Genomic DNA, 26,965 nt, shown 5'->3' with positions numbered 1-26,965 from the left:
AACAGGGTTTACTTAGCCTGGAATCTAGTCGGCCTAGGGCAGGACCCTGCTCAATGTCAGGCTCCTGCCCAGGCCCTTCGGCCCAGGCAGAGTCCTGTGGCAGCGGGAACCTCCTTCTTCCCGCCTGAGCTGCTCCTTTGCCTCCTTCCCTCCCCGGAGGTTGCCCGCTGGCACAACCGTCCGCAAGGAAGGAGGGAAGCTGCAGCCGGTTTCCCAGCCGAGAGTGGCAGTGGGAAAATTCACTGCCTCCACTGGAAGTCGATATTAAGCAGATGGGCCGGCGCCAGACTTTGGGGCCGCAGCCAGTAGGTCCTGCATGTCTCATCATTTAGCTCATCGAGTTGAAAAGTTTCTGTAAGGACCTCGACCTCTGCAATGGGCTAGAGGCCTGGTGGGGAGCCAGACCCAAAGTGGGGAGCCAATGGGCTAGAGGCCCAGTGCACCGGTGGGGTCCCTCGGCCTGGCCTGCGGGGATTGGGCTGCAACCAGCTCTCCGACATCTCCCGAGGGGTCCTGGATTGCGAGAGAGTGGTTCTCGGGTGATGCACCCTGGAATCAGGCTCCCTCCTCTCTGGTTCTAGGTGCGTCACCTGAGAACAGCAGCTGCCAAGTCAAGGCAGCTCGGCAGCTCCTGCGTTGAGTGTCTGCCCCCTAATGGTCAGTGTGTGTCATAGCTACCGGTCAACTGCTCAGCCCATTGGATGGTCACTTAGGCAAATTATATATATATATATATATATATATATATATATATATATATATATATATATATAATATATATATATATATATATACACATGCATGCCAAGGGCAGGAACCTAACAATTCAGTAATTATTTAATGACTAAATAGCTTTAAAAAGAGTATTATTTTTTAATCTTCACCCAAAGATATGTTTTTAATGATTTAGAGAGGGAGAGAGAGAGAAACATCAATGTAAGAGAGACACATTGACCAGTTGCCTCCGGTACACACCACAAGAGAAGTCAATTGGCAATACCATACTGCAGCCTAGGAGAGAGATGACAGCTAGAGATAAGAATGGCAAGAAAAGTCACATAAATCATTTTCAGCCTAAATTCCTGGGCATTTCTGGTTCTCTCTCTCTGTTATAAATAATCCCAGAGTGGACACCTGGATTTCTTAATGTATCAGTATCTACATTTCAGATTATATATAAAAAACATAGATAGTTTACACATTTTCTGGGTAGAGTCTCTCCTATAAAGGTCAATAAACATCCAAAGTCTACTTTTTAATTTGGCCAACACAAACACTCATGGAGTTGAACTAAAGTACCTAACACCACAGACAGAGCCAGAATGAAATAGTGGGGTAAACCTGGTTTTTGGTCCCCTATACATGTGCAATATTATGGAATAAAAGAGATAGGCAGAGAATCATGCCTTTTAAGTATAAATAATGATATTTGGGTTGGCCTTCCAACCAAGTCACCAAATTCTACCATTTCTAAAATGTTTATTCACCCTTGAAGGATGAAAAATAGTAAAAATATAAATTAAAAAAATGCAATGCCAGTCCCAATAGCAATTTCCAAGAGGAGTCCAAAACTATTTGAGTTGTAGAAGCACCACTGAAATTAGTGGACAGCACCTCCTGATAGAGTACATGGCATTATTGGACAGAAGGATTATTTTAAAAAGAAAAAAAACACAACTAAAATATATTTTCAGTGGTAGATCTTGAGCTAATAAAATTCCAAAGATTTAAAACCACTTACTGTGGCTTCATATTCAAAAATATATTTTTCACTTAATCCATGTTATAACATGTCTTCCCCCTGATATAACAATCAAGCTAACTCTCACACCTATACACAGACAAATATACAAGTTAAACAAAAGGCCCAATGATTACACACCTGAGTGTCTAATGGAAAGAGCATGGGCTTTGGAATAAAAAAAACACCAAGGTTCAGGTTCCAGTTACAATATATACTGTATAATAAGGAACTACAAATCTCCATGCCTCAATTTCCTCATTTGAAATTTTGGGACCAACACCTAATTGTTGAGGTTGCTGTAAGGAGTGAGAATTAACTTTTGGAAAGCACCTAGCATCGTATCAAGCATCTCACCCAGTCCCGCCCCGCCGACCACCTTCTAATTAATTTCCTTTCAATGTGCATGAATCGTGCACTGGGTCACTAGTACAACTATAAAGAAATCAAATCAAATAAGAATGGAAAAAGTCAGTAGACTAAGCCATTAGAAAGTTGGTGATGGCCTCTAAAGAGCAGTTCCAGTGGTCAGAGTAGGATCAGGAGAAGAGGCAGTTAAGTACAGAATATTCTTTCAATAAAGTTAGCATAACGGGAAGGGGAATGAACAATAGCTAAGAAAGGCAGAGTCTCCAGACCATATTGGCATGGTTTTATGACAAGACAGGGCTGAATGTGTTTGAAGGCTAAAAGGAAGCGAACACTGTAGAAAGATTAAAGTGATAGGAAAGAGGTGAAAATTAATGGAGCAAAGTCCCAAAAGATAACTGGGTTTGGGTAATGGGGAAGGATCAAGATCCAAAGCAGCAGAGGTGGATGCATCTGTTTTCCTGAGAAAAACAGAATGTAGGGAAATGTGTGTACAACTCCATTTGATTCTGTAATTAGAAAAAAACACAGAAAGTCAGAAAGCTCATCTCATGAAGCCTCTATTTTATCTAGAAAATAAAAGGTGAGATCTGCTACAAGTGAAGGGAATGGGAGAAAACCTCAATTCCACTGGACTTCTAAACCTGGGTACAAATAGTGTATTTGCAAGAAATATCTGAAAAAGAAATGAATGATTACGGCCTTACTACACTATTCCAGGTATTGTGCTAGGTGCTCTACAAGTGTTACCACATTTACTTCTCAGGAGAACCCAGTAAGTGAAGTGTTATTGTCCCTGTTTCATAAAAAGTTAGAAAACTAATTACACTTAGGGTGGTGAACATACAATACAATATACAGATGATGTATTATAGAATTGTACACTTGAAACCTACATAATATTATTAACCAATGCAAACACAACACATTCAATAAAAAAAATAAAAGCTAAAAAAAAAAAAAAAGACTGCATAAAACCTTTACGATTGGTTTCTGAAGTCTTTAATGACAGGATATAGTACATATCTGATGTTTGGGGCCATATAGCACCATTGCCCTTTCCTAAGGGTGGGCGGATTTCCTTTACTTCTTCCCACTGCATACAATCTTCGTAGGATGGTAAATCCAGGTGCCCACCCTCTACCTGTTAGTCAAGGGGTGAGCACATGGCCTTGAGCATGACTAATAGGGGCTAGAGGGGCTGGAGGGGCAGAAGAAATAGGGATAGAATCCACTGTTTCCAGTGGTGGTGCCCAACAGACATTCTGTAGCGACTGCTTCAGAAATCTTGGGAGTCTGTTGGTTCCTTCCTATTTCAAGTCTTCAGCCTCCCCACTGATCCTGAGAGCTCCCAGAGAACCTGCCAATAGACTTCCGTTTTGTTAAATTACCCAAACTCTGTTTCTCCAGCTTGTAACCAGAGAACTCTGATATACATGGAGAAATGCTATATATTCTGAAACAAACACAAAGAAAACTCCAGAATCCATACCAGTTATATAAACAAAAAAACCTATTTGTAAATACTTACTTGTATATAAATATAAACACAGAGAATGAGGAAGATACAATCACTTTTTAACAAAGTTTCTAATAAACTTTAACCCAAATATCTTTGCATAGTATATGAGACTCTTGGACTTCATATCCTTCTGCTCTCTCCCATCTTTTACACCAGCTATGTCAGAACTAGCTTGAAGTTCCCTGAATGCTGATGTATATATTGGGGCCTTTGAACATGCTTTTTTGTCCTGTCTAAAAGTCTCGTATTGCCTTCCTATTTCATTTTGCCTAGCAAATTCCTATTCTTCCTTCAAGACCTGGTCTATATATGTCAACCATGGGGATTTCCTGTCACCTTCACAGGTGCAGCCCACCTCTTCTTCCTTGGTACCACCAGGGGCCTTGTCCACTCTTCCACTTTGTACTTAAGAAGAGCTTCTTGCCCTGACCGGTTTGGCTCAGTGGATAGAGCATCGGCCTGCGGACTGAAGGGTCCCAGGTTTGATTCCGGTCAAGGGCATGTACTTTGGTTGCGGGCACATCCCCAGTGAGGGGTGTGCAGGAAGCAGCTGATCGATGTTTCTAACTCTCTATCCCTCTCGCTTCCTCTCTGTAAAAAATCAATAAAATATATTTTTTTTAAAAAGAAAAAAAAAAGAAGAAGAGCTTCTTGAGGATAGGGACTCTTACACTGACCTTTATATCCAGAAGGCCTTGTACAGTGAATCAACAAACCAAATCTACTTGGTTCCTATTTCTAAAGGCTGGTACTTTGTGTATATCAGGGGTCCTCAAACTTTTTAAACAGGGGGCCAGTTCACTGTCCCTCAGACATTACACACATGCACACTGCGGGCCCGGGTCGAGTGGGCTGCTAAGCAGGACAGGCAGTGGCGGCAAAAACACCCGGCGGGCTGGATAAATGTTTTCGGCGGGCTGCATGTGGCCCGCGGGCTGTAGTTTGAGGACCTCTGGTGTATATGGTAAAAAGTCCAGTGTATCCTGGCCGCTGCACCAAAAGATCACCGGTTTGATTTCCGGTCAGGACACATGCCTGGGTTGTGGGTTTGATCCCCAGTATGGGGTGTGCAGGAGGCAGCCGATCAATGATTTTCTCTCATTGATGTTTCTCTCTCTCTGAAATCAATAAAAAATATATTTTTAAAAAATATTAAAGCAATGTTGTGACATTTTTGTGATGAAACTTTTTCCTTTGGAAGCAACCAGAAGAAAATAGGGTCCATGTTGTGTGGCTTAACCTTACTTAATCAGAGGTTTGCAAAGAGTTGAGAACCACAAATGAATAACAAAATACAATGCAAATTCTCACTCAGATATGTGCTAGGAATAGTACTGCCCCCAAGGAAAGCTAGAGAAAAAAAGTGTTCTTACAAATCTTTCTATTAAAAACTCTAACATAGCTTATGGGCGAAAGAAAGGCCATAGCCAATTCGGGGTGCATAATTTCAAGAACTTTTAACAAGAGAAAAATAGGCAATAAAAAGAGGGGGAAAGAGATATGTCTTTGTAGGTTAAATAGAAATATATCATCTCTTCCCCCAGTCACTCTCTATAGCAAGGGTCAGAAAACTATGGCCACAACAAATATTTCCCATTCTATCTTGGATGTACTCCAATTATTCACCCTACCATGCCATCAAAACGCTAAAAAAAAAAAAACACCAAAAACAAAAAAACGCTTCTCAAGTAACCATTGGACTTTCATGAAAGTCCAATGGTTATTAAAATCCTCTTATTTGACCCATCCGTAGCATCTGACCCAGTAGGTCTATCTATACCCATCTCCAGGTGACATTCAGAACAACACAGTCGTTTAAGTTTTCCTCCTACCCCTACTGGACTCTCCACAGTCTCCTTTACTGGTGCTATCTCACTTTCCTAACCTCTTAATGTTGGTGCTCCAAGGCTTGGTCTGGGAGACTTTTCTCTCAGTTCATACTCATTTTAAAAAAATATATTTTATTGATTTTACAGAGAGGAAGGGAAAGAGAGAGGGATAGAGAGTTAGAAACATCGATGAGAGAGAAACATCGATTCAGCTGCCTCCTGCACACTCCCTACTGGGGATGTGCCCGCAACCAAGGTACATGCCCTTGACTGGAATTGAACCTGGGACCCTTCAGTCCGCAGGCTGATGTTCTATCCACTGAGCCAAACCGGTTAGGGCAGGAGTGGGCAAACTTTTTGACTCGAGGGCCACAATGGGTTCTTAAACTGGACCGGAGGGCCGGAACAAAAGCATGGATGGAGTGTTTGTGTGAACTAATATAAATTCAAAGTAAACATCATTACATAAAAGGGTACGGTCTTTTTTTTTTTTTTAGTTTTATTCATTTCAAACGGGCCGTATCCGGCCCGCGGGCCGGAGTTTGCTCACGGCTGGGTTAGGGCCACCCTCATTTTCTTGGTGAATCATCTAGTCTCAAGACTACGCTTAGGCATTTGAAATAAACTAGTCCAAAACAAAAACCAACCGAAACCGGTTTGGCTCAGTGGATACGAGCGTCGGCCTGCGGACTCAAGGGTCCCAGGTTCGATTCCGGTCAAGGGCATGTACCTCGGTTGCGGGCACATCCCCAGTAGGAGATGTGCAGGAGGCGGCTGATCGATGTTTCTCTCTCATCGTTGTTTCTAACTCTCTATCTCTCTCCCTTCCTCTCTGTAAAAAATCAATAAGATATATTTAAAAAACAACAACACAAAACCAAAACCAAACCCATGTCCCCCAAAACCTGTTCCGTCACAGTCTTCACCAGCTCAGTATATGGGAACATCATCCTTCCAGTTGCTGAAGCCAAAAACTCTTGGGAGTCAACCAACCCTCATTCTGTTACACCCCATATCCAATCCACCATCAAACCCTGGTGGCTCAACCTTATATATTCCAGTTTAACGATCACTTTTCACCACCTCCACACCATCCTGGTCCAAGCCGTCATCATCTCTTGCCTGAGATGATGTAATAGCTCCCTGACAGTTTCCTTGCTTCCAGCTTTGCTCCCTTATAGTTCACTCCGAACAGAGAGAGCAGTCAGCATGATCTCGTTTAAAATGTAAAGCAACCCTAACCGGTTTGGCTCAGTGGATAGAGCGTCAGCCTGCAGACTGAAAGGTCCCAGGTTCGATTCTGGTCAAGGGCATGTACTTTGGTTGCGGGCACATCCCCAGTAGGGGGTGTGTAGGAGGCAGCTGATCAATGATTCTCTCTCATTGATGTTTCTAACTCTCTATCCTTCTCCCTTCCTCTCTGTAAAAAGTCAATAAAATATGTTAAAAAAAAAAAAAAAAGTAAAGCAGCCCTAGCCAGTTTGGTTCAGTGGATAAAGCATCAGCCTGCAGACTGAAGGGTCCCAGGTTCAATTCCAGCCAAGGGCACATGCCTGAGTTGCAACCTCAATCCCCCAGGAGGGTGTGCCGGAGGCAGCTGATCAATGATTCTCTCATTGATGTTTCCATCTCTCCCTCTCCCTTCCTCTCTAAAATTAATAAAAAATATATTTTAAAAGATAAAATAAAATGTAAATCAGCAAGTTGCTGCAATTGCTAGCTAGCTCCCTTCCCCACTCGGAGTTAAAGTCTCACACAATGTGGTCCCCTGAAACCTATTTGCCTCTTTGTTCCCTCCACTCCAAGAACACAGGCCTCCACGCCCACCCGAGAGCATGTCAAGAAAGCTTCCTCTTTACTCTGGCGAAAGGCTCTTCTCATTTAAGGAAGGAACAGAGATTCACTGCCATGAACTACTGTGTCATTTAATTCTCATAACCACTCTGTGAGGGAAGTTTCAATACCCCCACTTTACAGATTGGGAAAGTGAGGTTTACGGGCCACCTATCTAACAAGTAATGGAGTTGGGGTTCAGCCCTGATTAGTCTGCACAGTACATGAGCTCTCCGTGACTTTTGAGGGGCTATAGGGAGAGGGATCAGTGACACTCCTCTGAAGCCACACCAATTCCAACAGCTACAGGTGTGTGTTGACAGTTAGAGAAAGAGAGCAGAAAGGGCGGCAGAGAAAGAAGATGAGAACCCGAAGAGGAACTTACCCAAGTCAAGAATGGAAAGTTTCAAGGAAAAGGGGGAGGGGTGTCAAATGGAACTGAGACACCAGAAGCCCAAGAACCCAGCACATGCCTCACAGTAAACACACGTACGACGGACAGCAATTCTGACCTGGATTTTTTTTAAAATGTATCTTCTATCAATAACATTAGCCAGAGATATTCTATTCGGTAGGCACGTCCACATGCCTGCAGTTCAGTGTGTGGCAATAGGTGTAGTTAAGCATGTGATTCAGCAACACAGCATCACATCCAGGTGTCCCTTGGCCCATGTGAGAAGCTGGTGTGTTGGGTTGGCGGGGGTGACCATTAAATCTCAGAAGGCAAAGGAAGCAGCACTGATCTTCTGCCCGACCCTGTGGGTATGTGGGACCACCTGTCTACATCCCAGCTGGTCTCTCAAGAAGCCGGAGCGGCAGCCAGGGCCGGAGGGCGAGTGCCAGCCCTCACGCCAAATTCTCCCGGCAACTTCTCGCCTCGGCCCCCTTCCTTTCTGTCCCACCGTCACGACAGGAGAGCCCAGACCCGAACCCACACGATCTCCCTCATCCCCATCCCCCAGACACATCCCGGCAGTGACCCCGGAGAAACACCAAGACCCGCAGCGGCCCGGGCGTGAAAACCCCGCCTCACCACGGCTCCGGCCACAGCGTGGACCAAGCTTTCGTAGGACAGCACGGAAGCCATTGGTGCGGTTCCCCTCAGACTGAGCCACACTTTTCCCGCAGGAGCCGAGGCCAGGCGGGTGAGGAAAGAGGAGCCAGAGCTGGGAGCGAAGCGTCACAAGCTCCACCCTCTCGACCCCGCCTCCTCCGGAAGAACCACTTCCGGGTCGTAGGGCGCCCTGTCTCCCAGCTAGAGAACGCCGGGGCTGAAAACGCCCCCTTGGCTCTGATTGGCCCGTACAGCGTGTGCGGGGCGGAGCAGCGCAGTGTTGGCTCCACCCCACGGAGCGGTGTGACAGCCTCCTAGAAGTTCCAAAATCTGGGCAGGCTTGCTTCACACCTACCAAACACTGGGGACTTCAGAAAGCCTAGATCAGCGGTTCTCAACGTGTGGGTCGCGACCCCTTTGGGGGTCGAACGACCCTCTCACAGGGGTTGCCTAAGATCATCGGAAAACACATATATAATTACATAGTTTTTGTGATTAATCACTATGCTTTAATGTTCAATTGGTAACAATGAAATTGGGGGTCACCACAACATGAGGAACTGTATTAAAGGGTCGCGGCATTAGGAAGGTTGAGAACCACTGGCCTAGATGGTCTTTTTCTCATTTTCCTCTGTAATACAAACTGAGACTGGCAAGATGGGGGACTCAAATCTTCCTGTTTCTCTGCAACTTGATTCATATTTTCTCTCGCTAGAATATTTTTTTCTCTCGCTAGTAGTTTTAAAGTCATATTTTAGCAGAGATATCAATTGGGCAAGGTTCTCCCACTGAAAAACCCTGGGGTGTGGTGGAAAAAGAAACTGGCTTCGGTAAGTCAAAATAATCAGATGCAGGTGGGAACATACTCGTTGGCAACAAGTCTTTAAACTCTTGGTTTCTCCTTTTTGTGAAATGGATGTTAATACAGTACTACCAACTTCATTTGCTGTGAGGATTACAAAAGCTAATTTATATAGCCGTACTTTATAATATACTTAAAATTTTTCCCATGTTGTAAAATGAGGAACCAAACACCACAGTACTAGAGATACCATATTTCTAAACTAGCATTCTAAATTATATTGTGAGATACAATGTTTCAGGACTCCAATTTCATTTCTTTACTGGAATACCAGTCACATGTCTCTATCAGTTTTGGTACCAGCAAGTTTTATAACATCCTCGCTGACAATTCCTGAGTGTTTACTGATAGGTTAACTGCACCGTCATTTTTAAAACTAATTTTTTCTTGTCCCTATTATTGGGTCTGTCACAAGTGGACCAAGCACTTTAATTGTTACATCCGTATTAGGAGAAACACCTATTGGATGTGCACATCAACACACCTCATGATGTAATGAACAATTCTGCAAGAAGCAACCTCATACAGATAGGGGCAGGAGAGCATAGAATTTAAGAGAAAGGCCTTTGAAACCACAAGCTTGGTTAAAAATCCCAGCTCCACAAATAATCAGAGGTGTTATCCTGGACTATTTACTAAGTGCTTGTTTCTTCATCTGTATAAAATGGAGACAAGAGCACTTACCTTATGGTCATTACCAGAATTGAGTATTTGCAAACTGATTACAAAGTGCTTGGCAAAAAGCACTACTTACTTGATATATGTACCTACTTGGGTGCATTAATTTCAGATATGGTTAAATCTCTAATATGTAAGTTGTTTCTATGTCCCATTAGGCCAGTATTTCCTAGTGTGGCAGATTGCTGAATGTTACTCTAGGTCTTTTCTCCATTTCTTCTGTGGTAATATTTTGTTGGGCTCATGACCACACAGCTATGCTTACTCTGCAGCTAAAAAATTTAAGCTTCAAGACAAAGATAAAGCTGATCAACAGGATATGAGAATACAATGCTAATTCCATATATTATCCTAAGTATTTCAGCATATGATTCCCTGGAGCTCTCTTCTGTTTCCTCAAGATAGATATGCTTGCAGAACAAGCATCTTTGGACCCAGAAATGAAAACTAACCGAATACGGCAGAACTGTTTACCTCTGGACTGCTACCTGAAAGAAAATTAAAGCAGATTTATTTAGGCCAGCAATTTTCAACCAGTGTGCCACCAAGAATTTTTAAAATATGCAGTATCTGACTACTTAATCAGGGGCATTGACCTCTTTTCCCTTAGACTGCCCATTTAAAAATGACAACCGTCAACACAATAGCTATCTGGTGTGAATGCCCTGCCTTGAACCATATGTAATATAACAGGAGTTGCATCTTATTGGCCACGTTGCATAATAAGGTTGCATCTGATTGGTTAATTCTTGGTACCAGGCATCCTTATATACAAGTATAAGCACCTAATATTTTTTAAAAAGTCACTTTGGAACAAAAAGGGTAATCACTATTATTCTTTGTGTAGATTAATAAAAATTATACCTATTTTTTGTCAGATTGGCAAAAAACATTTTTGTTGTGCCACAGAATTTTATTAATTAATGTGCCATAAGATGAAAAAGGTTGAAAATTGCTGACTAATGTATTTTTGTGGGTCCCTGTTAACAGCATTTTATAATCTGAAACCTACTATGCCCCATAAATAACTTAAGATGAATGCTAGAGACCAAAGAAATAGAACATGTGCTGGGGGGAAGAAGGGGGGTGGGAGAGTCAATATCCAGTTTGAAACCATACTTTATTTTTAATGTAGCTAGAAATATCCAACAACTATATAGTTTTAAGCAGGAAAAACCCTTTACTTTTTCCTTCTTACAGCATTATTAGCACAAAAAAAGAACATTTGTTTAAAATGATATATTGAGTTTCTATGAAAATGAATGTATTTTTTATTTGTGGAACTTAAAAGTCTAAAAGCACAGAACACATTTTCAGAAGACCAGTTTTAGTTTTACCCATTTATGGTTAATATTTGCAATGTTAGAATATACTTAGGTAATGTGTAGTCAAGTAAATAAATCAAATAAGGAATTCAAAAGCAACTGGTCTTCTTGAGTTATTCACAGCCTACATTGGAAATTTTGAGAAAGAACACACATTAACAAAAAGAACACTGGCAAGCTCAAATGCTAAGTTTATATGCTGAGTATTTTTAAAGGGTTTAAAAAGCATGCTTAATTAGCATACAGCTTTTTCTCTTATATAAGATGCATTTCTATCTGCTTGTGTACAGCAAAGGATTAGAATCTGAATTGACTTTAATTTCAGATGTGTGCTATTTAAAAAATGTATTCAATGGAATTACTTTACTGTTCCTACCACTGATTCTTCAAATAAGCAAAGTACATTAGCATTTAAATGAAAGATAGGTAGAAACCTAAAAATTCCTTGTACAGTGCCTGGACTTAGTCTCATTTAATATAGGAACTGAATATACAACAGAAAATTTATCATTTTCTTTATCCTTGGAGAGGGAAAAAGAGGTGAAAATATGGTTGCAGTATTTCAGAGCTGAATAAGAGAACAATGAATCCTTTATAATACCAACAACTCTACAATAAAGAACCATGGATCTCATCAAGTTTATAATTCATGTTGGAGCAAAAACTTAGGTTCCCCTCTATTTATTTCAAGTAATTCAAACCTCAGACTCTCTCCAAAATACAAAGATAAACTCAACTGATATTTCCTAAGTAAAAGACCAAACACCAAAGGGAATCCCTCCTTCCAACATCTTCTGATATAAGATTTCACCAAAGTAGAAATCTAATACTTAAATATGAATTCTCCTGGCCAAGTAGGAAACTACAGCTGTTATGGGTATTACCCTACATAGTCAGTCACTATATGTATTACATATTAAATTAAACCCAGCATTAAATATGCTTGCACAATTATGCTGTGAATTATTCACTAGCAGTGATGATGCTAGTGAAAAAGGACTATCTTTAGCCCAAGAGAAAGGGAAATGTAAAAACAAGTAGAAAGCTGACGAGTTGGTTATTTTTTGACCAGAAAAGGTAATTTTAAACATAGAAATATAAAAAGAAAAGTATTCCTTATTTCCCCTATGTGGAAATAATATGAAACATTTATTTGATTTATCAGACAAGAACAGAGCTAAGTAATCCAACTCTACTGCAGCATTATAAAAATCACCCCTTCACCAGTGTAAGATTTAAATGCATCTGCACAAGGGTACGTGTTATATAAAATGTAGTAAGATTGCTGCTGCCCTGCCTAGTACTTCCAGTCCCTACCCAGGTCCCAGTAGTTTTATCAAAATAAATCATTTTTTTTAAATAAAGCATTTAAAAAGAGAAATCGAAATGGTTACAATATATGGTTACTGAGGTAAGCCATATATCTAACTCAAGCTTTATTTAAATGTTATATTTGCTTTCCACTAATAAACCTTTACTTCACTCTAACTGAGCAATAAATCTTCCATTCTGAAGTATCTTTTGCCCAATTAATTCAAAGGAAAACACCAAAATGATTAGTAAAGAAAAATGTAGGGTTTAACACACCCTTTTAATTTGTTTTTAAGTATTTTTAAGGTTTAAAGTGTTTAAACTTTGTAATTCCTAGTAGGAAAACATTATCTGGACGAATACCATAATGGCAAACCACTGTGAAATGTTACAGCTGCATTTGGGGCAGAGGGGTAGGGATTCTCTTCAAAGCACCCCAGCTTTCTTCATGAGAAGGTCAGAGGTACACTGGTTTGTATTATTGCGACATCCATTGGGTGATCCAAGTTGCTTTTCCTTCAGCAAGGGCTTTATTTGTCAGAAGGGCATTATGCTTGACCTCCAAATTTGGCTGACAATTTACTGATGAGATTCATAACCTTTGGGTTGCTCTGATATTTTGACATATTTGCTGGGTTCTGAGCCACATCCTGGAAGGCCACCATAACTTCTGGATCCTGCAAAGAAAGGTTTTGTTTTTAAGTACTTAAAAATTTTATGGATCAACAAGTTTTTATCTTAAATCCTACCTATTTGTTTAGACCTATAATTTTGTCATGGTCAAGTTATTTGGGATTTGGACAAGTCCCAGAACTAGAAATATTATTAAATGTGCACTTCAAAGTCACTCAATTATATCATTTTACCTAATGAAAAGAAAACCATATAAAGTCTTGATATAAAGAAAAGGACAACCAAATATAATTACCAACTATTACAAAGTATTTCCTATAAAACAATTTTTAAAAATTTAAGTGCCCTGGCCAGTGTGGCCCAGTTGATTGAGCATTATCCCATACACCAGTAGGTTGCTGGTTCGATTCCCAGTCAGGGCACCTGGCTGGGGGTTCAGGCTCCATTCCTGGTAGAGGGCCTGCAGGAGGCAGTCAATAGATGTTTCACTCTCAGATCAGTTATTTCTCTCTCTCTCTCAAAATCAATAAAAAAATCTTTAAAAAAAAATTTTAAGCTACTCATTCTCAAAGAAAGTGAGTATCACAAGCTATTTGGCAATTCAGATCAATACAACTTGGCTAACAGAGTAACCTTTGTCCCCACACAGAATTATGAAAGAAATGCCTTAGTGATATAAAGTTCCACTCTGTTTTTCTAAGTCTTACCTGCATGGCTGCAAGAACCTCTGGATCACTAAGAATTTCATTGAGCCCAGGCATTCCTGCCATTCCAGGCATGCCTCCTCCCATTCCAGGCATTCCTCCAGGAAAATTACCAGGCATTCCCCCAGGAAAGCCACCTACAAAAATAAATGAAAAGATTATATAGACACCAACCACATTTTGAAGTAATCTAATAGTATACTATTTTCTACTATGGATGAAAAGGGGGATTTACAGAAAGTAACTTCACAGGGTGATCCGATCACAAATTCCTAACTGGGTAGGTCACAGTGGGTAGTTAGGCTCCAGGTGTGTAACTTCTTTAGCAAAAGATTTATCTCTTTGCCCTAAGCCAGCCCTGTCTAGGTTAAGATACCTTTGAAATAAGTACCAACCCTGCTCAAGAGAGCACATAATTTTTGTTAACTCTCCTGTAATCCAATTCCCAATCTTGCTTTTCCCCAACTTCATGTAATGTTCCCTCAATTTCATAAAAGAAATGCATGAAAGAAACTGCAAAACTGTCATTCTCCAAAGCATGAGATGAGCAACTCTCATCAGTTTTGACTCAAATAAACTCTTACAAAAAATTCTCTATAGCCCTAACCGGTTTGGCTCAATGGATAGAGCGTCAGCCTGCAGACTGAAGGGTCCCAGGTTCAATTCCGGTCAAGGGCATGTATGTATCTTGGTTGCGGGCACATCCCCAGTGGGGAGTGTGCAGGAGGCAGCTAATCAATGTTTCTCTCTCATCGATGCTTCTAACTCTCTATTCCTCTTCCGTCCTCTCTGTAAAAAAATCAATAAAATATATTTTTAAAAAATTTCTCTACAGGTTTGGCCCTGGCCAGTATGGTTCAGTTGGTTAGAGCGTCATCCCATACATGGAAAGGTTGAGGGTTCAATTCCCAGTAAGGGCACATACCTAGATGTTTCTCTCTCACATCAATGTTTCTCTCTCTCAAAATCAATGAACATGTCCTTGGGTGAGGATTAAAATAAATAAATTATCTACAGGTTTGGGCATTTCTTACGTCCACACTACCAATTAAAATAACACACACGTACATGCACAAAGAAAAAGGAGGTTATGCTACTAAACACAAAGTAGTCTGAACATTCTAACTGGATGTAACAAGATAAAATTTTTTGGATTCAATTTTTTTCTTAAAAAATGAGGCTGTAAATCAGACTTTGCTACCTTCTGGGTTCATTTTTCCCCCTAGCAATAAAACTCTTAAAAAAAAAAAAAGAAAACTAATCTTACCTTAAAATAAAAAGCTAACAGTCCCTTGGAATTACAAAATTTCTTTAATATTATTTCTGCCTCAATTTAAAGTTAATTCATTCAAGTTTAGTTATTCTTTAAAAAATAACAAAAAAACTATATTCTTCTAGAGCAGTTATTCCTTTAACAACTACATGGAATGCTTGTTTTAAAAAGCTGTGGAATTTTATCTCCACAACCGAAAGAATCAAAATTTCTGAAAGTGAAACTGAAAATCTGCATTTTTAACAAGCACTCCTGGTGTTTCTTCTTTATACTGAGAATAATGCTCTAGCAAAAAGGATTTAATACTACCAGCATGTTTTTTAGATAAGCCAAAATTATTTTCTACTCAGTTTTTCACTATTTTTATGTCCACTGGAAGTATTCTGAAATAACAATTATACCAATATAATTCTAAAGGGAAATACAGGTAACATCAATGTATTCTACAGATCAAGAGTCACTGTAATTAAGCGCCCCCTCCAAAACAAAAATATGGTACAAAGTCATTACTATCTGGCTCAATAATTTAAACATGTGCATAAATAACTAACAATCACAGATAAGGAGATCTAAGTGGTCTAAAAGCTTCTCTTGCTGCTCCTACTGACTAAAAAACTGGTTTATACCCATAAAAAAATTACTGACCCAATGCAGTAATAGTTAACTAGTCTGCTTGTTAATCTAGGTAATAAAAAATACATAATAAAAAATTATCTCTACACTAATCTACATTAGTGGTCACTTTCTAAAACAAAGGTACCTGACATAAGATCATTTATATTTTAAACAGGAAGTAAACTATCAACTAAAATTTTCTTGCCTTTTCTCCAAATTACACTCAGCCCCAATATATGTTCTTCCTTTTTAGTTGTTTGGCACGTGACCTTTTAGAACAGAGGCTACCTTTTTAGCCAGTGGCAGGCATATAAACATAAGCAGTGTATGGCTGCTTCTAACCCTCCTTAAGAGGAAGCTGGTTACTACTATTAAACAGCTGATTCCCCATTAGAATTATGAACTTAAAAAAAAAAATCTCTTCCTAGTTTTTATATAAATTTCAAACTGCCTCATTAAGGAAGTATTCATTCATTCTCTGAGTGCCCTTTTAACTGCTCTTCTACTTGTATTATATAGGACTGGTATCATTCAAGGCTTTGTCTCGCTGGTAATTTCAGATCACTTGACACAAGAAAGGGAAGAGTGTATATTATTTTTACACTGGACTTAAAACATTTTTGTGCTAATTCCACACAGCACTTTTACTTACTATCTCATGAATAGACAAAATTCCATTATATTTAGAAATACTTTGAATCCATCACAATCATCATACTCTTTTAATAAAGGTACAATGCTTGGGCCTCAATAAATGTCAGCTACTTTTAAAAAGTATACTGCTCGCCAAAACCGGTTTGGCTCGGTGGATAGAGCGTCGGCCTGCGAACTGAAGGGTCCAGGTTCGATTCTGGTCAAGGGCATGTACCTTGATTGCAGGCACATCCCCAGTAGGAGGTGTGCAGGAGGCAGCTGGTCAATATTTCTCTCTCATCGATGTTTCTAACTCTCTATCCCTCTCCCTTCCTCTCTGCTAAAAATCAATAAAAATATATTTAAAAAAAAAAAGTATACTGCTCAATGTATGAGGAAAATAATATACTGTTATTTCCACTAACATAAAATTTTTATTAGAATGAAACTTACTAGAAGCTAACATTCTAAAGATTCTTCAGTGTCCTAGGGACTAATGGTATTAAATATAATAAACATATCAGAGCCCCCAAATCAGAACATTCTCCAATTATTTACAATACTAATAGGCTTAATTTTTATTTCAAAATACCTGGAAAAGAGCCATACTGAGCTCCTGATTGTCGTCTAGCTTCTTCCTCCTTTAATAGAAAAACAAATTATGTTACAAGGAGGGAAAAAGTCCTGCTGTCCACCCCTACCTTACCCATGCAGAATCATGGAAAAATTTGTAAAAATAAGGTAGTTATAGTATTACAAGAATGAAAAACTTCAAGTGGAAATAATGGACTAAAGGATACACATCTTCACAATCCACCCCCCACCCCAAATTTCCAAATGAATTTCTCAATGAGCATTACTTTTGATAATGATTTCAAGTGTTTTCCTTCTACTTGGGAAAGGGACAAAAACCTGGAAATGAATTTATAATACTGATTTGTTGGTCCATGCTTATAAAAACTACATTCTTATTATTTTTAAATTCCAAAATAAAAGCACATGGTTAGATTACTAAAACTGCTGTAACTTTTGTTTCCTAGGTTCGTCTTTTCCATACTCTCTCTATGTAATTCAACAACAAATACAACTAGAGATTTACTGAATGATTTTTGTTGTTTTCTTAAACACAAAGTAAAAAGAAATATACATAAACTTCCCTCATAACCAATTATAAAGTAATTTGGAGATACATAAAAATTACTTTTGAAGATTATAAACTATAATCCCCAAAATCAAGCATTATGCTTAAAAATATTAAATGACAACAAAAATTAGGGTATAATCCCTATACATAAAAGCCTAAGTGACCAAGTGACTGAATGACCGGTTGCTATGATGCGCACTGACCACCAGGGGCAGGCGCTCAACGAAGGAGCTGCCCTTTGGTAGTCAGTGCGCTCCCACAGTGGGAGCACTGCTCAGCTGATAGACCGGCGCCAGACACAGGGCTCACAGCTGGTGAGTGCTGCTGGGGATTGACTGGGCGCAAGCCCGTGGCAGGTGCAGCAGGGCAGGGATGAGCGGGAGCGGCAGACAGGAGCGGCAAGAGGCATTGCACTGCCAGTTTCGGCCTGATCCCCGCAGGCCATGCCGACGGATCCCACCAGTGCACAAATCCATGCACTGGGCCTCTAGTGTTATCTTATATAATAAAAGCCTAATATGCAAATTGTCCCCTTGAGCAGTCGTTCGACCAGGAGACCGGGAATTCGACTGCTCACTATGACGTGCGCTGACCACCAGGGAGCAGCGCAAAACATGGTGGGCGTCAGCGACACAGTGCCGACAGCAGGCGGTAGTGGAGGGACCGCAGCGGGATGGTGGAGCAGGTGAGCGGGCAGCACCAGGCCAAGGCTGGTGCGAGGGGGGGGCCTGATCGCCCCGCCAATTGCCCTGCAGACAGCGACCAAAAGCAGTGGCGGGGGGCCCAGCCCCAATCAATCACTCTGCAGACAGGATGGTGGAGCAAGTGAGGGGGCGGCGCCAAGCCAAGACAGGGTGCCAGGTGGGGCTGCAGGGCTAGGGGTGCGAGCTGGGGCCCGATCTCCACAGGCCAGCACAGGGAACCCCACTCATGCACGAATTTGTGCACCAGACCTCTAGTCCTATATAATAAAGAACTAATATGCTAATTAGACCGAATAGAACGACTGTCTGGACGACCTTCTGGACAAAGCAGGGTTGCGAGGGCCAAGCCCCTTGCACAAATTTCATTCCTCAGGCCTCTAGTATAATTATAATACAGCTTTATGTCCTTTTATCTAACAACTAGAGGCCTGGTGCACAAAATTAGTGCATGGGTGCGGTCCCTAGGCCTGGCCGGCGATCGAAGTGTGAGTGTCTGGCATGGAAGGGCAGATCTAAGCTGATCTCTGGGCCCCAGGTAGCATCTGGAGCCCCGGGCCCCTTCCACACCCCCTCCACCTGAGTCACAGCACCCAAGTCCCCACGCGGAGACGCGGTGAGCCTCACCGGACGCTGCGAGCTGGGGTGCAGTGTGGGAAGCCAGGCAAGCAGCACACTCTCTCCTGGCTGGCCTTGCAGACCAGCTCCTCTGCAAACTCACGGGGAGCCTGACTAGCCCCTGCAGTCTTGGCTCCTCAAAGGCACCTGAGAGCGGGGTCTTCTCCGACACGCAAGCCCTGGCATCCCGGGGGAGGGTAGCAGGGGGAGTGAGAGCGAGCTCGGTAGACACCGAGCTCGGTGGACACCCCACATTCTCACCACACCTCCATCCCTGTCACCCCCGCCCCCAGGTAGCTTGCAAGAGGTCACAGCGCATCACCGACGCCTGCCGTGTTCCACACCGCCCCCCTGGTGATCAGCACACGTCATAGCGAGTGGTCGAACTCCTGGTCTCCTGGTTGAACTACTGCCTGAGGGGACAATTTGCATATCAGGCTTTTATTATCTAACAATGTTAAAAATAAGTAGAGCCCTGACTGTTTTGGCTCAGTGGATAGAGCGTCGGCCTTTGGACTGAAGGGTCCCAGGTTCGATTCCGGTCAAAGGCATGTACCTTGGTTGCGGGCACATCCCCAGTAGAGAGTGTACAGGAGGCAGCTGAATCAATGTTTCTCTCTCATCGATGTTTCTAACTCTCTATCCTTCTCCCTTCCTTTCTGTAAAAAATCAATGAATTATTTAAAAAAAAAAAAAAAAGATGAAAACTGACAGCATCAATGCAAAAGGCTAGTAATATAGAAAATGACTAGGAGAAATCTTAAGAATAACAACAGTATTGTAGATAAATTATGGACAACTTCTTTTTTATCTAAATTTTATATAACATTAATTGCCCAGTGCACAGATTTGTGCACATTGAAAGGAAATTAATTACAAGAAATATTTTAATATCGCTATTTGCCCTTTTCTATAATAGAAATGTCAACAAAAACAACCAAATTCACGATCAACAATGACAGATCAAAACGCACGCATGTGATTGGCGCCAGCGAGAACTTTATATGTATGGCGCATGCGTGAGTCAACGTTTCTTTTTAAATTGCCAGTTCGCGTCATATGTACCTGCCGGCTGGTCATACGTATGTATGTACAGTTGGTCACTTAGCCTTTCATATATATAGATGACTTTGTAATTAAAAATAAACAGCTAGCATCAATTTTAAATAGCTATGACTAAACAGCTGGAATAGGAGGAACCAGAACATTTACACATCAGGGCAAGCATCTTCAAGAAAACAAATAATTACTGCCAAGTTTTAATTATTTGACAAGGAAAAATCCCTGATTTAAGGAGAACACAAGAATATAATTGGTGAAATATAAACTCACTTAAGAATTTAAAGACTAGCCTAAACCGGTTTGGCTCAGTGGATAGAGCGTCGGCCTGCGGACTGAAAGGTCCCAGGTTCGATTCCGGTCAAGGGCATGTACCTGGGTTGCGGGCACATCCCCAGTGGGAGATGTGCAGGAGGCAGCTGATCGATGTTTCTCTCTCATCGATGTTTCTAACTCTCTATCTCTCTCCCTTCCTCTCTGTAAAGAATCAATAAAGTATATTTAAAAAAAAAAAAAAAAGAATTTAAAGACTAAAAGTATCCCCACAAATTAAATAAAGGGAAGGAAAACCCCCTTCATCATTATTGTACAGAACTGCATGCAGCATGAAAGAAGAGCCAAGAATTAGGATAATATCCTAAAAGCTCTAACCTACTGTATTTTCCATTAATGGTTTAGTTATAGAAACTTTACCCTCTGGGCTTTCTCATGTTCTTCCCGAGCCTTCTTAACCCTTTCCATTCTTTCTTTGATCTCTCGCTCTTCCCGTTTCCGCTCATACTTTCTCCGATGTTCTGCAATTTTCTGGGCCTAGGGAAAAAGAGCCACAGAAAAATGTTCTAAAAACTGAATAAAGTCAATACATATCTACAGTTTTATTAAAGAATTACTTTTCTTTGTGGAGAGGTGTTTGACATAGTTTTGAATAATGACAGATTTACCTGACAGAAAAACACCTGAGGTAACTCAGGCTTTAACAAGTCCACTGTCAAACAATTAAATATGGCTAGGAGGACAATCAGGTTTCAAATTGCACAATTCTCATCTGATACCTGCCCTGGGAAGGCAGAAACTAGAAACACATATACCAGTTATTTGCCAGTCTAACAATACTTAACTTTCCTCATCTATAAAATGAGAAACATGCAAGTCTTACAGAAATGCTGTAAGAACTAAGAGAGAGCCCTAGCTGGTTTGGCTCAGTGGATAGAGCGTTGGCCTGCTGACTGAAGGGTCCAGGGTTTGATTCCAGTCAAGGGCACATGCCCAGGTTGCGGGCTCAATCCCCAGCAGGAGGCAGCCGATCAATGATTCTCTCTCATCATTGATGTTTCTCCCTCTCCCTCTCCCTCTCTGTAATCAATAAAAATATATTAAAAAAAAAAAAAAGAACTAAGAAAATATATGTACCAGGCACTAGTATATCATTCACAACAAATTCTTGGAATCTATTATTTATTCAGAGAATAACACTAATTAAATGAGATTCATATTCAACCATTAGTTTACTTGTGATTTTTTTAAGAACCTCACATTCCAGAATATCTCACACAATAATCTTGCTGAGTTAGCCCTGTTATGAGAAGAAAAAAGAAATAACAGTCTCTAACAGTAGCTAAATAAAATAAAATTTGCACTACCTTAAAACCTTTGGGAATGAATTCTGGATAGTAGAACTACCCACAAAGCTGAAGGATTTACCATGTGAATGCATTAAAATTAATTTCACTGACAATTTTAGACAGAAATTACCTTAAAACAATATTCTAGCTTTTGGATTCAATATTATCATTTTTTCAAAGGTTGAACTTGTTAACTATCACAGGGCCCTCATATTTTATAATGTGGCTATATATACCTATGATAAATACAGATCAAACTCAATCTTGGCTCACATTTTATACATTTTTCCATTTGCCCCCTTCTTCATTTGTTTTTGGTTATAATTCTATTGAAGGTGTGCAAACAAAGTAATAGAGCTTGCTACAATAGAGTATGAAAAAGGAAAGCATGAAAACTAAATATGATTTCCTGAGTTGAGCACAAACTTCAGTGATTACAGATAATAATTTCCAAATGTTTGTTTCTTTGCATATGTTTTGCAGATATTTACTGCCAGGGGCTAAGTGCTAGAGCCATGGAGCATTACAGTAATGACTTTCCTTTCTCCACTTTAACACACCTTTGGTTGAACTTCTTTCAGCATTGCACTAGCATCTTCATCATAATCCAATTTACATGCAAGGGCAAGATCATGGGCTGCTTCCTCCCAGTGGCCCAGAAGTCTGAAACAGATTGAAATTCATTTTAGAGTATTTTATACATATTCACTTATGCAGCTCAGTGTCCTTGTTCCTCATTATGAGAAAGGACTGTTACAGCCTGGCCAGTATGGCTCAACAGTTGAGGGATGACGCATGCACTGAGAAGTCTCTGGTTTGATTCCCAGTTAGGGTACATGCCTGGACCATGGACCCGATCCCTGTAGGGGATGTACAGGAGGCAGCCAATCGATGGTTCTCTCTCACATCAATGTTTCTCTCTCTTTACCTCTTCCTTCCTCTCTAAAAATCAATGAAACAAAGTTTTAAAATAATTCAAGTAATTTAAAACTATATTATGACAGTATTATCTTCAGTGGGATATAGATAAAAACTGCAACAACAAAAACTTTAAACTTTAAAGATTATATTACCTCTCAGGTATGATTTTGAAAATTTTATGTATATGGTAAGGTAACACAAGTAAATATATTAGGGGCAAAGATTTTGACTTTAGGATAACTATCAAAAATACAAAATACATTTAATATTGAATTTTAATGAAAAATTATCAATATAAATTTAAAATTTATAACTTTTTCCTTAAAATTATTATTAAAAAAATTTTTTTTTCTAATTCTGTCTATTGAAATGACAGAAAGTAAGGACACCACAGAAGTAATGAACACATCTGGTGACCCAACTTTAGTTTCTATAAAAATAATCCCCACTAAACTTAACCAATGTTTCTTGAAGAAATGGTTTACTACAAATCTGAGACAAGCAAAGTTCAAGATGAGCCCATTCTATGTTCTACCAGAAGACAAGGAAATGCTCAAATACTATTGGGGGTCTCAAGGATCAATGGCAATGCCCAAGCTTTCCTGTACTGGCGGAGCATTAATACATTTATCTGTATCTTTGACGTATGTCTTAAAAATCTCTAAAGCTACTTTTTTGAGTCACCTAAGCACAGTTGGTCCAAGCATGTCCATCTTCATCTCCACTCACACTTGAAGTATAGTACTTTTCATTCCATGAACGATGTCAATGTCATTGGACATTTCATCTCAAACCACAAATACCCATTTGTATAACACTGTTTCGCTTCCAGGAATGATTACTAATCTAGGCTAAATTCACCTCTTTATTTGCTCCCTCTCCTGATATTTCAGATGACGTAGCATTGACTGAAGTAGCTGGAGGCTAGTGAATTCCTTCTTCTATAATATATTGGTTATTTAATGTTAAGTTGCAGATAGAAAATCTGAAAATAAGAGAAAATCTGATACAAGGTGAGGAATAGAGTGAAGAAATAAAATGGAGTAACTATGGTCAAGCTTCTAAATTATTAACTTCAAGTGGGCTGAGGCACAAGGAAACAATTATTCTTGTTTTAACTGACTCTAGGAACATCCCATAAGACCCTTGAATACATCTTTGTCATTTATTTCCAGACAAAGTCCTGACTGTGAGTTTGGTTGATAAAGGCCACTCTCTTTTCCTGGAGATAATTTTGAGAAAAATCCTTACCTTAAATTTGGCTATATGTGGTCAAAACTGTAACAGTGGTTTTCTTTGAATAAAAGGAGTAAATAATTTTTATTTGTTCCTTACGATATGAATTCTTCATGTTGCGTACATATAATTATTACTTTGAAATTAAATCTTTAGGCAATTTTGTATAAGAAAGCATATTTAAAAACACCAGATTTAAATAAAGAGTTCTAAAAATAAATAAATTCTATTACTTACCTGTGTGCCTTCCCTCGCCACTTGTAAGGCTGAGCTGAATCAGGATTTATTTCAATAGCTCTGTCACAGTCTCGGATGGCAGCATTTGGCTTCTGTAATTTGATGAAGACACTAAAAAATAAGTGTGATATTAATAAGTATTCATTTAAAACAATAACACCTTTGGGATTGCTACAGAAGCCAAGTCTATTTAAATAAATGATCAGAAATTATTCGCAGGGGCTCAGCCAGTGTGGCTTGTTGGTTGAGTGTCAAGCTATGAACCAGGAGATCACAGTTCAATTCCCAGTCAGGGCACATGCCCAGGTTGCAGGCTCAATCCCCAGTGAGGGTCGTGCAGGAGGTGGCTGATCAATGATTCTCATTATTGATTTGTCTACCTCTCCCCCATCTCCCTTCCTCTCTGAAATCAATAAAAATATCTTTAAAAAGAAATTATTCACTAGGGGGTGCTATTTTGTTTAGAGCTCTCACCTGGCTCTCTTGGCATACAGAATGGCCAAACGAGGATTCAGCTTGATGGCATCTGTGAACAAGTCTATGGCTTTCTGTAGTTCACCTAAAGTGAAACAAGAGTTATTGGAAATAGCCAGAGGATAAAAAATATTAAGAAAAATTGTTAATCTCTTGTCTCATTAGTCTTTCACATACTTTATTTAGACCAGAAAAAAAAGACTAGTTTCTAAATTAATATTCAAAATGGCTCTTCAAAGCAAACCTTTACCAAACTTATAATACTGTAAATCACTCAACACAAGACAATAGCACACTCTTAGTTCTCATAATTGATTTTAATTAAGAAAAAGTAAATGGATAAAATTTAAAGAATAAATCAATTTTATTCCATAAATTTTCTTTTATCCACATCATTTAACCTTTTAACCCACATCATTATATCTATTCAAAAAGTTAGCTTCTTTATTAGTTCCTCCAGTGGAGTCATTCAACAAATAAAATGTACTATAGAATTAGAACAGTTCTTTGCATAAAGTCTAATTTACTTGGACATAGGAAACATGGAAGGCAAGATAAACACAGAATTTTAAAGTAAAAGCACAATTCACTTTGAAAATATATTGTATAAAGCACCTTAACAGAACTCATGAAACAATGTTCAGTCTTACTAGTTATTACAGATGTCTAGTACAAGTTATTACTCTGGGATGTCTAACAAGCAACTCACATCAGAATCTGTCTATGCTCTGAGGCAAGGTGATTGATACCTGAGTGATTTCAGCCTCTTTACTAATGGGGAAGGGTTGGGAGGAAAATAGGCACTTCATTCAGTATAAGATATTCAATAAATTTAAATTCCTTTTCCCTTTCCCAGTATTTAACAGTTACTACGGCAGAGAAGAGAAAATCTGGAATATCACAGAAATGTAGCAAAGTATAAAAAAATCACTCACCATCATTTAGGGCATCAATAGCAGCCACTTTTTTGTCATTTGCCTGATCCATCATCTCGTCAGTTATCTAGGGGAAAATTGAAGGCAGACTTAGAATAGTAAAGAGAGCAAACAGAAGAAAACAATTTGGAGTTTTTAGGAATGAGGTAGTCACAAACCCCATTTTTATTCATTTTTCTCTAATATCCAGAAAGCCAAGAGAAATATGATCTATATATAAAACCCTAATATGCAAATAGACCGAATGGCAGAACAATCGAACAACTGGTCACTATGACATGTGCTGACCACCAGGAGGCGCCAGACCAAGGTGGGGTGCCCGTCACTGTCATCAGGGCAAGCCTCTGGTGGTTACTGAAAATTCTTTGCTCCTGCGTGCTGCAGTTCCGCCTGGCGCTCACACCCGCTGCCGGCGCCCAGCGCCGGTCCCAATTGTTCAGTGCCATCAGTGGGGGTGAGTGGCGGCTGCTGGCCCTGATCACCCCTGTGGGCTTCTCCACCTTCCCCTGCTCCTGAGGCGTGATTGGGGCAGCAGCTGCCACTCACATCCGCTGACGGTGCCAGCTCTGCCCACACCTGCTGCTGGCGCCAGACCCAATTGCTCCACACTGTCAGCACGTGGGACCTGTGGGAGCAGGGCTGTCAACAGACAGGGGACCAGGACCCACGGCGGGAGGGGCCGAGCAGGGGCACGGAGGATGGGCTGAGATCCGCCCCTGTGTCCTCCACAGCCTCATGGCCCACAGTTCCTTTCAAGGTGCACAAATTCGTGCACTGGACCCCAAGTAACTGAATAACACAGTATACAGAATGAGTTGTAATCTTTTACATGAAACAACAAATTTCCCTCCCTACATTCGGCCTTAAATATTACCTTTGCTCCCCTCCATCCCAACCTAGCAGGTTGTTCTGCCCTTGTCTTACCAAGTCCTTTTTAGTTATTCACAAATATTAAAACTCAATCTCCCCACAAGAAGTAAAGCTAGTTCCTTTTAGGTTTGAATTTTCAGAAAAAGAAATATCTCATAATTTGTTCCCACAAACATTTATTGAGTACCTATACTAGAAAGAACAAACACTATATAAGATGCTGACAGTAAATGATAAGTAGAAAAACTTATAGCAAATATCCTACCTAAAATGGAAAATCAAGAAGTAGTTTTCTTTTCTTTTTTTGGTTAATCCTCACCCGAGGATATTTTTCCATTGACTTTTAGAGAGAGTGGAAGGGAGGGGGAAAGACAGAGAAACATTGATATGAGAGAGACACATTGATTGGTTGCCTCTCTAACGCCCCTGACCAGGGCCAGGGATCGAGCCTGCAACCAAGGTATGTGCCCTTGACCAGAATCAAACCCGAGACCCTTCAGTCCATGGGCCTATGCTCTATTCACTGAGCCAAACTGACTAGGGCCAGAAGTAGTTTCTTTAACATAAGGAAAAAGAAAAACAAAAAAAAAAAACTCTATCATCATCACTGTGTAAAACATTACTAGAGGTGCTGATTAATTTATTACAATAACTTGATATGTTTAAGAACTGGAAGGAGCCCTGACTGGTTTGGCTCAGTGGATAGAGCGTCAGCCTGCAGACTGAAGGGTCCCAGGTTCGATTCCAGTCAAGGGTATGTACCTTG

The 26,965-nt window shown here is 40.2% G+C and overlaps 2 protein-coding genes across 2 annotated transcripts in view; both read right to left on the bottom strand.

Annotated features, from left to right (window-relative positions):
- SLC25A17 (solute carrier family 25 member 17) overlaps positions 1-8,514 on the bottom strand; it is a 38,526-nt gene extending 30,012 nt beyond the window's left edge. The window contains exon 1 of the mRNA XM_006098541.3: positions 8,328-8,514. Coding sequence (XP_006098603.1) covers positions 8,328-8,381 — 54 coding nt within the window. The 5' untranslated portion in view covers positions 8,382-8,514. The remainder of the gene's footprint in view (positions 1-8,327) is intronic.
- A 2,475-nt stretch (positions 8,515-10,989) lies between these two features.
- Positions 10,990-26,965, bottom strand: part of ST13 (ST13, Hsp70 interacting protein) — a 30,466-nt gene continuing 14,490 nt past the window's right edge. The window contains exons 5-12 of the mRNA XM_006098539.3: positions 25,330-25,396; positions 24,395-24,479; positions 23,921-24,031; positions 22,087-22,189; positions 20,598-20,714; positions 16,975-17,023; positions 13,865-13,998; positions 10,990-13,201 (exon numbers count right to left, since the gene is read on the bottom strand). Coding sequence (XP_006098601.1) covers positions 13,073-13,201; positions 13,865-13,998; positions 16,975-17,023; positions 20,598-20,714; positions 22,087-22,189; positions 23,921-24,031; positions 24,395-24,479; positions 25,330-25,396 — 795 coding nt within the window. The 3' untranslated portion in view covers positions 10,990-13,072. The remainder of the gene's footprint in view (positions 13,202-13,864; positions 13,999-16,974; positions 17,024-20,597; positions 20,715-22,086; positions 22,190-23,920; positions 24,032-24,394; positions 24,480-25,329; positions 25,397-26,965) is intronic.

This window comes from Myotis lucifugus, unplaced genomic scaffold, assembly GCF_000147115.1.
Source record: "Myotis lucifugus unplaced genomic scaffold, Myoluc2.0 scaffold_239, whole genome shotgun sequence".
In the NCBI taxonomy this organism is placed as follows: Eukaryota; Metazoa; Chordata; class Mammalia; order Chiroptera; family Vespertilionidae; genus Myotis; species Myotis lucifugus.
Note: the sequence above shows the minus strand (reverse complement) of the source record. Positions and strands in the feature narration are given on the sequence as shown.